Raw genomic sequence first — 12,669 nt, forward strand, 5'->3', positions numbered from 1 at the left:
AAGAGGCCCTCCATTTTCCCATATATATCCTTTCCTTCTTTCCATAGCTACATCTCTGAATTGTGGTTACAACTGTCAGCTTTTCACTGCTCATTGCATACTCTAGATCCTGTCTTCCAGTTTATACCATACTATTATTCCAGGCGTTAGGCTCTTCAGTTATCATCCTTCTAGTTGTTTTGTTGTTCTCTCCCCGCCCCTTGTTTACATACCTATTTTTTCTGAGTCAATTGCCATTCCAGTCTCTAACAAACATTGTCATTGGCACTATGATTTTGACTGCAGCCACCAGGTGCTATCTATCTGTTCTCACTGATCTATTCCAATTTTTACTTTAACCAACAGTGTTTCCTTGCTTAACTCTTTGTTAACTTATCATCCTGACAAGGTATTTTTTCAGTAAACACAATTCAAATATTTAATCTGAGGCCATTAATTCTTACTCCAGAGCAAACTTACATCTCTTCCATCTGATGATAATTCCCAGCATGGTCTCTTTTACTGCTTCCAAATTTCATGTCGGTCATTCTAATAGCTGTCCTTTTACATTGCTGCGATTTCCATTTATTGCTTCATACTTTATACAGCTGTGCATAACAAGGTAGTAATTGTTTTTACTGTGCATAGGAAGTGTTTGCTGGCAGGTATGGGTTATGATACCCTTTCATAGATAAACACGCTTCCATTGTTCGAAAAAGTGTTTTCCAATTGTTTGCTCCTCCTTGACAGCCAGCTTATAGGATTTTTTTGCTTTTGATTTTTTTCTTTTTTTTTTTAACTAATGCAAACAAAGTTTACAATTGATAAATATAACAGCTGTTGCTTGTTCCTTTGTCAGTATATGCTAACATTGCACCTGCTGAAGGGCCATGAAAAAGGAGAAAATTTAACAGGAACACTACCAATACATTCTGCTGGAATCCTTTTGTTTATCCCAGTGATTGGCTTTGATAATCAACCTCTATTCAAAAGTCATATTCCTGTAACATTTCAATAGTCAAGTTAAACCTCTTTTTATAGATCTAAATCCTGTGTAATTTTCTTGTCCTTTGATCTAAGTAGTACATGTTTTGTTTCCTGGAAACAAACGTTACGAAATACCCACGCTCCTCCACAAACTTAGAACTTCACACTTCTTTTTCACTCAGTTCAGTTTATGAATCATATAGGTAATCCTTAATCTCTTTGCCTAATTTTCAGTCTGTTTGCTATTAACCACCTTCTTTTCAGTAACAAGCACTTTGAATTGCGTTATTGTATTCTCACTGACTTTTATAGCGTCCATTTCCTGGTAGCTATGGGTTTAAGTATAGTCATGCATTTTTTTGTCACTTCAGAGCCACCCAAGAATTACTCAATGAATGTGATGTCCTGATTTAAAAAATAAAAAATAAAACAAATAACGGGCAAATAAACAGAAAGCAGTAGTCACAAAGAAATTAAGAAATTAACTTTACTAATTAATACTCTCAGAGAAGAGGGAGTTGTGGGTTGGCATTTTTTTTTTACTTGCTTTTGTTTTTTTTGTGGGTTTTTTTTTTTTTCATTGCCTCCAAAAAATCAGTTTGAATTAGTTCTTAACCTCCTAATGATTCTGCATAAATTGAGCTTGAAAATGCATGATCTGACCACAACGTTTTACGTGCCTCAGTATCAGTCTTTGGCAGAAGAAGGGATTCCTGAAGATTCAATCTGTAGTAATCTGATTGGGAATGCAGCATGTGTGAATCCACACCTCCTGCACTCTAGACAGCATGTCTGGAACATGATGTCTTTCCCTACTCCCTACATCCCTTTATCAGTCAGTGCATTCAGGAAACCGTTTTGGTGTCAGCAGTTTTCTTTTTGGGCTATTAAACAGTATGATGAAATGATGCTCAGAGCTTGCTGTGGGGGAAGCTGTGGCAGTGAGCATCAGTGGAGCCTCAGCCTCAGGTTGGTGTGCAGCGACTGCCCGGCAGCAGTCCCGCTCTGTTTGGATGGGGTACCTGAGCCCAGGTTATGATTCTGCTGCACTTATTAACCTGATAAACGTTAGGTTTGATCATTCCCACCAGGAGCTGCTGGCTATTCAAATACAGAAGTTCCAACTGTATTTCCCTGGCTATGATACAGACTTTAATCTCTGTTGTAATCTCTCCATATGAAAGTTCTCTGCAAGAGCTTTTCAAAATGATATAATTAGTACTTTTTGCCTTTCTTTGCAATTTCTGAGTACCGGGTTGTAGATTTTCATTCACGTTGATCTTTCCAGTAGGACTGCTCAGCACTTTCTAAAGTCTTAAGTTTATCTAAGTTGAAAGTTTATTTTGCATGCCGGCGGGTTTGTTTAGGGTATTATATTCTTTAGTAAAATAAATACTGGAGTGTTGCACATTCTTTTTCTTGCATGTTACATGATCCTCACTGCTTTCATAACCTATTAGGTTTTCTGTCTGTCAGACGACGCTCTTCAACACAGTTCAGTATTGTACCTTTCAGTTTCCCTTTCTCTATGGACTGCTGCTGTTTTTACTAATGTTTTATTTCACCTACAAGGCAGTTCTATTCCACTGTCTCCGTTATTTCAAGACCACTTCTAAAGATGCATCTGAAGAAATGCATCAAATGATAGATTCTGTTATGTAATTCCATTCTAGAGCACATAAATTATTGAATGAAAGTAAATATTTTAGCACAGATTTTCCTGCAGCTAGAATAAGTGTTCCTGAGCTTGGGGAGAAACCCTGTTTGCAACACATCTTTTGTCTTATTTTGCAAGTGTTTTTTTAACGTATTCTCTCATGACTTACAGGACCTTAAAGAAATGATACTCAGGACATCCATGTTGATTTCTTTTTAAATTGAAGCAGTGAGGAGGATCAGCTGTACATAGACTAGGCTGATTGTTTTCAAGCAAAAATTGGCACACATTTATAAAAAGACTTGAAAAAAATTGAAATACAATTACAAGCATTCTGTTAGCTGATGACTGCCTTTTAAATTGGTTAATACTCATACAAGTGTATTTCTCAAAAAGGAAAATGTGTGTGTTATAACTTAAGGTATTTTCATATTATTTCTTAAAAATAATTGTTCATCTGTTGGTACTTGTTTTCCCACCTCAACATTGTACTGATTCAGTGTTGTGGTACATCTTAGTCAGTTTAACAAGTTTCCCAGCCCCATTCCTCTTAAAATGTTATTTTTAGTCAAAAAGTGTGCTGCCCTATCCCGAAGTATTGGGAGTGACATGCAAATGAAGCTAACTGCAGTAGTATCTATGTGGCTGTATTATCTCTTCAAATGTTGATTATTAGAGTAACCATCAAAAATTGTATTTGATAATTACTACGTCAGTGGATCTTTGTGACTTCCATGAAGTCGCATGTTTAAACTGCAGAGGATGTAATTGCTTCAGCTTCTGTTGTAACTGCTTTTCTTTTATAAAATGCAAAACTTTGGTTTTGATTCAGTTAATGTGTACTCAGGACTTCATGCATATACTGCATGAACTGATTTTGAACGTAGTGCCCCCACTGTGGGGCTGTTGTTGGAGGCAGTGGAGTGCTGCCTACCTGGAGGCTGGCAGCATGTGGCTGTATTGCTGGATCCTCGGCATCAGAGGGGAGCTGATATGGAAAAGGAGTTCTGGGGCTTACTAAGCAGATGGATGAGTTGCACTTGTCAAGACGTGCAGTATATCCATTTTAACAAATCCGGATTATCCGAGGAAGCAAGTAAGTTGTAAGGTGGCATCATTTGGATAATGGAAATTTAGCCTTTAGGCTTGTAGATTTTAAGACCAGTTTGAGTGGTTAAAATGCAGAAAGGAAGTACTGTTGTGTAAATATGCAGTCAGATGGAAAAAGAATATAAAGCTGGAAGCACAGGTCACTTCCCTTATATTGCATCAGGATGTCAGATGCAGTGAAAAGCTTTTAGCGTTCAACTATAAAAACCCTTTCAAGGAAATGGAGAGTATTGAATTTTTCTGATGAAAGAGAAGTTTACTGAACCTTTTTGGAATGTCCACAAATTTAACATTATACAATTATTAAAAATGTGAAGTCATTATCGAACAAAGATACGTTTTTGGGGCTTGGATTAGAGGGAATATTGTTTTTATAGCTCTTAAATCTTCACTGGTGTTAATATATGTTGACAATATCATCATTGTACTTTACATGCAAAAATAGTTTTCCAGTGTAAATATAAAAAGTGACAGGTTAATGAAAAATAACTGTTTCTGGTAATAAGGTTAATGACTACACATTTGTCCAGGAACTTCTTTCCTAAGGCTAGATAGCTTGATTTTATTTAAAGCAGTCTTGCCTTGCCTGGCATAGCTTGGGGATTGAATCTACCCAAGACTGTGCACCCTGTCAGTTCCTGGATTAGGAATTATAATTTTAAAATATATTTTTAAAATATTGTCTACTTCTTCACATGTTGATGAAACTGCTTTTCTCATTAACATGTCTATACTGTTCCAAATGGACATGCATTTTGACTTTTTCATTTATTATTTCCTGTTTATTCATTACAACATGAGCCTGGAATAGTGCATGCTGTTTCTGAATAATCTTTCATTAAGAATTATGTTGAATAATTCCTGTTTTAGGAAATAAAATAAATACAACTGTGTTTTATTAGTGTGAGATCCCTAGCCTTCATGGAAGAGGTTACTCTTGAATGAAGGAGTAGCAGGAGAAAAACCTAAATGTAGGCTCTGTTGAAAGTTCTTTAGAGCAGTGTGAGTCTGTGCCTTGTATCTTTCTACAGAATGTGGGATGTTCCTGCAATTTTTAACTATCAAAGCATTCATATGCATTATTCTAACTATGCAATAGTTAGAATAAAAGAATAGTCTGTGCTCAGAAATTCTTGTTACACAATTGCATTAACAGCTGAAGGGAATAAGAACAGGGATCCTATTATACTGGATGCTCTGTGTATGTTAGCCCTAGCCCTGAAGTTAGTTTGCTGTGGAAACTTAAGAACGGGAAGTTCTAGTTAAAAACTGGAGGGAGTTTTTGCGTTCTGTGGGCCAATCTCTTTGTATTGATATGAGATACCAAAAAGATAGTGGGGCATTGTTGTTCATCTCTGATGAGCATGATAGTGATGAGATCCTGCACGTACTGTCCAGTTGCAGTGATTGTAACGTGCTCACATTAACCAGTGTTGTTAAAAGTGAAGCTTGGCTCTCCTAATTTGCTGCCAAGTCAAATCTTTGCATGCATGACTGATAAGTTGTAATGTGTGAAAACAGAATTTTCCTGGAATAAAAAAAATCAAGCTAGCCATAGTATATCTATGAAATAGTCTATCTATAAGGTTAAAGGATCAGGAGAAGAGTCCCTCTGCTGTAACAGTTTGTCTACTGTCACTGAGCTAAGTTGATGTTTTCTTCTTTCTATATTTTTTCTTAAAGCATGGAACCTGATACTTCATTGGAAATGACCTTTTATATAAGACCTTTTTGTTGCTGTTGTTTGAGGTCTTTGCAGTTATGAGTCCAAAGGTGCCTTGCCTTTTTTCTAGGCAAGCCGTATGGCTAATTCTTCTTACTTTGCCCAACAGTTGTCTCTTGGATGGTAGTTTGTAAGTACATGAGGAAGCACGGGACCTACTCGTGGAAACGTTACTTGCAACACAAATAATGTAACTGCTGCTAATGTAAAGTCTGACAGAATTGAGTTTTTCTTGTGTCAGTTCACTGATGAAAACTTGAACAATTTGTTTTTGAACAAGAATCTGTTAAAAATATATATATATATATATAGTTTTTTTCAAAAAATTAGTATTATTTCAGGCTTTGTTCTTTTGAGGAGTTCTCTGACTGTCAATTCATTGTCTCTTGGTCAGGTACAACTGGTAAAGCATCATCTCCACCACCTGTATCAGACACAAGACAGATGAGTGAGAAGCTGGAGACAATATTATTTCAGCTCCGACAGGTAACTCGGGAGAGGGATGAGCTGCGCAAGCGACTTGCACTTTCATCTCCTGGATCAACTTTTGATGACTGCAGGTAAAAATAAAAATAAAAAAAAAAGCGAAGTGAATGTTTCAACTTTGTCTTCATTACCTTTCAAGTATCTTGTTTCTTGCTTGTGAAGTAGTAATAATACTGCAGTGTGTTTATGTTGCTTTTAAGGTACGTACATTGTGGTGACGTTTATGTAGGGTGACCACATAGAGGTTTCAGAGCTGCATGTGGAATGCATGTTCCTGCTTTTTACAGCAATTTTGCTTTGGGATTGAGGGGAATAGGACTTGAATCAATTTTGAGAGAAGAAAACAAGCTAGTTGCTAGTTACGGGAGGAGATGGAAGACAGTGGCTGAAGTGTTTGCTGCTTTGAAGTGGTGATTAATTGAAATTTTGTCCATAGGAGAGGTCTCAAGATTCAAGCCAGTTAACTGGAGATGAAAGAATCTGTGTACTTTATTATTTACTCCTTAGCTGACTGTTCCAGCCTCCTCACCCTGGGGTTGTTGGAAAGACTACTTCAGGGACTGGGGAGCTTTGTGTTCTATCTTGAGGGTCTGTAAGTGTTGTGGTGATGAGTGAAAAAGGTTGTCAAATATCAACATCTTTGACAGAGCTTTGGTTTATTTCTTACTCAAACAGAGATTCTTCTTATGTGAAGCCAGTAGAGCTTAGGCATTGAGGATTTTACAGCTTAAAGTGTTGTTCTCTATAATCCCAGATACTATTAATGAAGTTCTGATGAGCTGTGCTCTAGCCTGTCCTAGTTTTCTCTCTTTAATTGTCAAATCAATCTTTTGCCAGTGTTAAGATTTGTATGTTGTGGAAAATATAAAAGTTTACAGCTTAAAGAAAACTCATTAAAATAAACATTGTGTTTGGACAGTGTTTGGATGGTTTATATAAAATGGAGGATTCTGCCTTCCAAAAAATTAAATATTTGATGGCTGGAAAATGAATGAAGATTACTAGCTGACTTTTTTTTTCCTTTAGTAAAATAAAAAATTATTGCTCTCATATAAAAATGCTACTTTGCTTTATGAAAGCTTGATGGTATTTTGTACTTTCCTCATACAAAAAACATTGTTAGCTTTCCAATAGTCAAAGCACCAACACTGCCAACTGCCACTCTGAATTGTGAAACGTGAAAGACCACCATTTAGGTGGTGACTTTTGCAGCTCTAAAAGACATTGTACTATCACAATGGTTCTCTCAAACACAGGTGCTGTAGAGGCAAATCTCAACAAATCATGGTGGCATGCTTAGAAATAGCTGCAGCTGGCAAAGTGTTTGTAGGCTGTGCTGTGCTGTGCTGCCTGAGAAGGCAGGTGGTTGCAAAATTGAGAGCTGTTTTTCAAATCTGGTGTTGACTAAGTCCTAGAGTAATGGAAGACAAACCACTGAAGTGGATTGTGATGAGCTAAATCAGAGTAGCACGTGTTACTCTGTTGGACAGGAGTAGGATTGCTCATGCTGTGCTTGAGTCACATGAGAGTGACTGTATGCATACACGTGTTGCAGTACTAAAGCAGAGCTTTGACCAAATTACTTATTGTGGTCAAGGTGCACTCTGTATATGTAGTTCTCTCTGAAAGTAATGCCTCCTGTAGATTCATGGAACACAATAAGAGACTATAAAGTAAATTATCAGCTACAAAACACTCTTTTTCAACACTATTAGCTATGCATTTTCACCAGGAATGGACAAGAGCCTGCATGCTGCACTCATAAAAATCTGCACCATTGGAGGTGACCCACTATCATTGTCACTGCTGTTGAAATGTGCCACTGATGGCCTCACTGTACTCACATCCAGTGTTTGGTCTCCAGAAACATTCAGCAAGTGTCAATGAATGTCAAAGGGTGCTGTTTATTCTGCATGGAGAGATTCAATGACACACCTTCATTCACACTTCCACATCAAATGCTATTCTGTCAGACTGTCCATCTGCTGCCATCTGTCACAAATGTAATGGAATATTGATGGGAAGGTTCAGCCTTTACTGCCATATCATCAACATCCACCTCTGACGTTGTGGTTCAACATAATAAAATATGAGGCATGACTTTCAGAGGAAGACTTTTATTCTGTCTGGCAATTGACCAACACAGATAATGTCTAGAAAGTGTACCTAATGTACTTAATACATTTATTTATGTTAGAAAATAATGATTCATAAAATCATAAAGTTTAAAACCTGGATTTAGCGGAATTATGCTTCCTTGCTTTTTCACCACTGTATTTTCTACTTTCAAAATGAAGTTTCTTACAGCTGTCTGTGTGTCTTCTCCTGGGTCCTGTTTCTCTAACAAACAATTGAAGGGCAAAAAAAAGGAGAAAAATTAGTTGATGTCTAATTTGTTCAGTCTCATATCACATTTAATCCACTATTGCACAGATTGCACTGTCTCCCTTTCTTGCCATCATACTCTCTCCAAAATGGCTGTAAGCTCTGCTTTAGAAGCAACCAGAACTCTCTTAGCTTCATACAAGAACAGCAGCATGGATTCTGGAACTGAAATTCATCTGGCAACTGAACTGAATTAAAAATGATTCTGCATGGCTGCAGTGCTGAGAGTCATAAGAAAACACATAGCAGTCACATCTGACTCACAGGTGCTTAGCATATGTCTGCAAGGTGTGAAGGTACTTTTTAGAAACTCAGTTGTATTTGAGCTGCTCAGTAATAAGGTCTTGTAACTCCTCTTTTGCCCCTTTCTCCAGGAAGAAGGGGGGAAAAAAGAACCCATCAATTCTTTCCTTTACTGACAGACTGCAGTAACAATTTAAACACATATTCATATAAAGAAACTGAATGTTCAAGTCAAGTCTTCAGGAATGTCTTTTTTTCTATTATATTGTTACTTTTTTAATTCAATATCTGTTTCAGGGTATAAAAGGAAATACTTCATTCATACAGTCTTAGAAATATATTACCATAACTACTGTAGTGTTAGTTTTCCTTTTAAAATATAAACTTCCTGCACTCTAGCTCATCTACAGGAAACAAAAAGCCTGCACTACCAAGGCGATATGTTCTACACTGATGTTCCAAGAGCTTAGCAAGAAAAAGATGCATGTGCACTAAGGGAACTGTACCATTGGTCAGAAGTCAGAAAAAAAACTTAAAGCAGTCCATTCAAATCAGTGTAGTTATTGACTCTTGTTTAAGTAAGATCACAACAGCTTAATGCTGAACTGCATCGCAAAATCCAAAGAAGTGTCAGTTACTGCTTTGAAAACATTGGTTCAAACAGTATGCAAATTTTAAAATGCTGCAAAGGTCCAACAGCCTCAGCTCTGTGATGTTTGTTTAACTTCAAAGATACTTTTTCCTTCCTAGGCCTAGTCCAAAACCTAACCATGACTATGAAAGACTGAAGATTCAATGCATGAAAGCCATGTCAGACCTACAGTCCCTGCAGAATCAACATACTAAGACATTAAAAAGGTGTGAAGAAGCAGCAAAAGAGGCTGATTTTTATCAGTAAGTATTAGTAAGAAGCAATTTACCAATTAGTATTAAATTGTAGCATATTAAATTATGGTAAACAAATGACTTCTTGTTCTGTTATTCTGCTCTAATTGCAAGATTAATGTTTGCATGTATCAGATAAAAAAAAAATAATTTGGGACTATTTGAAATGGTAAAAATATGGACTACCTGTTTTATTTTGGAGAACTTGAGGTAGAAATCCCTCATAGCTTGGTGGGATGTAGACAAAGAAAGCCTGGTTGTTGACTTGCAATTACAATCCAGTAGTCAGATTTGAGAGCAGAAGGTAATTGGAGGAAATGTAGTTTGCTATTTTTATGTTCTTCTCTGATTTTTCTGGTTCTTGTAATTCTCAAATTTGACGAATTGAGTTAGTTTGATCTGCTTTCTAGGTAGAGAGCTCTTACTTGAAACTAGTTAGAACGCTCTGGGCAAATTTATCTCCCCACACATGTTTTTCTGTGCCACGACAGCACATTGCACAGTCGACTGCTCAGTGACCAGTCACAGCTGAAGGAGGATATGGATACCTTGAAAAGGAAAAACACGCAGTTGGTGAGAGAACATAACCATCTCCAGCAGTCATGTGAGGAAATGAAAAGGCTTCACGATGAGGATCAGAAAGAGATAACAGACCTACGCAGCCAGCAGCAGCAGGTAAGTTACAGCTTGTAATGTATGTGCTAGAAGAATACATTAACCTTTTTCTTTGACAAATAAGTCTAGAAAAATGAGCATGTAGCATTGCCACATTTTATGTCTCACTGAGTCTAAAAAAAAAAAAAAAAAAGCCTTACATGTTACAATACTGTGAATTTGAATTAATTTTTTCTGTTCCTAGCTGGAGAAAGAACAGGGATATAGAATATTAGATAGCATGAAGAGATTTTGATGCGGAGAAGAGTTTACATGATGAAGATCATACGTAATGTGGCATTTTTAAGTTGATAGGGGAGGCATCAAAAACCTAGTTTGAAGTTGCAAAGTAATTGAAAAAGGGCTATGGTACTGGATTAATGTATGGACAGGACTAGCTTTAAGATTGGATGCTATACTTTTTTGTTTTGTTTTGCCATGTGTCACAAAAAAAGAATGACATTTTTCTTTCTTTTACTGACAAATGTTAGGGGAATTAACGAAAATTGGTTATTTAGGTTCGCAGGTGCTATTGAGTGAGGACAAAACTGTAGATCAGTTAATGTTTATGAACTTGAAACAAAAAAAAGTCTTTTCAGAACTGAAAGAAGGCATTACACAGCTGTATATAACAGTCTCAACAGCAAAGTTGCTTGTGTATTCTGAAGAAGGAAAGCCAAGAGGAATTGTCATTAGCGACTGGTGCTATCAGGTCCATGGTTCTCATCCAGGACAGTTAAAATAGTTACACTAACATTTGAAATGGCTAAATAGAATATCCTACTTGAGTGTGTATATTCTGATTCACAGGACAAACTTACAAGTCAAACATTAGACTTCAGAAGTAAAACCTTTGTAAACAGAAATAATCATTTGCTAGGGTAGGAGGTGCAAAGGTCAAAACAAGCTCTCTGTGCTAAGTGGTGCCTTAGGAGGTATTTGAGGGCTAGTGCAAAAAGGAATGATGATTTGCATTTCCTTGTGGCCCAACCCTCTCAAGTTTTCATCTTTAGAGTCCTGTTGTGGTTTGGTGAATTGATTCAAAATGTGAGTTATGTTCTGTGCAGCAGGAATAGTTTACTCTGTTAACCTGGGCAAATGGAGTAATTGTTCTGTGCATCAGCTTGTCAGGCTGCAAAGCAGAGGTGTGAAATCTTCGAGAGCAAGTTGATGTGTTTTGAGATTGTCTAAATCTGAAACTGTCTGTCAGCACAAAGGGAGGTTGAAGCATCGTTTTAAACATTTATTTAAAGAAATTCAGTCTCATGTCAACAGCATCATGATTAAAACTTTAAAGTATGTGTGTTACTCTCAATGAGAAAGTTGTATAGCTCCATTTCTCAGCATGTCAAAGTGAATCATGTTGTCTTGAAGGGGTGCCAAGATCCTTATCTTGTCTGTGTCATTTCTCATCAGTATTAGTCTAATTCTATTTTTGTTGATAACTCTGACGTCTTGTTTCATCTTCAGCCTGTGTCAAAACAGCATCTCATTGGCCTTGGAGGGCACAAACTTTTGATTGAATTATTCTTAGTTTGTCATTGATTTGCTGTTTAGGAGCTGCCCAGATTATGTTCTTGCTGCTCGCACTGTTTCTTGTAGTTGTCTTCCTTGGTCCAGCTGGGACTATTTACTTTTTCTCACACTAAGATTCTGAATAGGAGACCTTCCTTATTGCTCTGTTTCCTGCTTATTGCATTTCTTTCTGCCTCTGTGAAATCTCTTTTACCAAGTTTATGCTTACTTCCGTCAAAATTCTGGCATAGCTGTCCTTCTTGAATTATTTAGCGTGCTTTCAACGAAAAGACAGTACATGTATGCTTTAGGCAGTGAGAAGAGACTTGTTTCTGTTTGGATTCTCAAGAACTCCATTCTCAAACTTATTTTGGGAGCTAATCTTCAGGAAAAGAGTACTCATGAGTACAGTGTGAATTAACATATACTTTACATATTCTTACATTTTATTATACAGAATAGTAGTGTGCTATTGAATAAGAAGCAATATTGGCATGTTTATCTTCTCTATAATGCTTCAGTAACTCATGCTAGCTAACAACGCCTCCAGCTCTGTGTGACTTGTGCTACTGAGACTGACAAAAGCTCAGTTTTGTTCCTGAACTGCTTTGTGAACACTTAGTTAAAGGACACCAGCATCAGGCTAAAGAATGTTACCTCTTCTCTTGTCTGTGCACAGAAGTGTTATTCTGACATTAAAAATTGGTCTGTGCTACCTGTGGGCAGTGAGCAGGGCACGCCAAGTGGGCAGGCTGCATGGTGGCAACTGTTTCTGCTTTGCAGATGTCCCAGCTCCTGTGTCCTTGCTCTGAATGTAAGAAAAAGATGAAGAGGTAAAGGTACCTGAAAGTGTCAGTGATATGGTATCTATATGCATGGCAGGGAAAATCTTTTCCAACTTTGTAGTGAAATTATACTATCACAGCTCTGGAGCAAATGGCTAAAAAATCAAGTCTGGTAGTTGAAATGTGTTTGATTTTGTGTGGAATGGTTGCTATGTGTTTGTTTTGAACTTTTGATGGAGTTCATATTTTCAGACATTAAA

General features: G+C 37.1%; 1 protein-coding gene across 1 annotated transcript in view; it reads left to right on the plus strand.

The window, feature by feature from the left end:
* Positions 1-12,669, plus strand: part of DLG5 (discs large MAGUK scaffold protein 5) — a 97,900-nt gene that overhangs the window by 44,271 nt on the left and 40,960 nt on the right. Inside the window, exons 3-5 of the mRNA XM_090144984.1 lie at positions 5,851-6,016; positions 9,321-9,464; positions 9,947-10,130. Coding sequence (XP_090001110.1) covers positions 5,851-6,016; positions 9,321-9,464; positions 9,947-10,130 — 494 coding nt within the window. The remainder of the gene's footprint in view (positions 1-5,850; positions 6,017-9,320; positions 9,465-9,946; positions 10,131-12,669) is intronic.

The sequence above is a fragment of the Phasianus colchicus genome, chromosome 8, assembly GCF_987193195.1.
Source record: "Phasianus colchicus chromosome 8, bPhaCol1.hap1.1, whole genome shotgun sequence".
Taxonomy (NCBI): Eukaryota; Metazoa; Chordata; class Aves; order Galliformes; family Phasianidae; genus Phasianus; species Phasianus colchicus.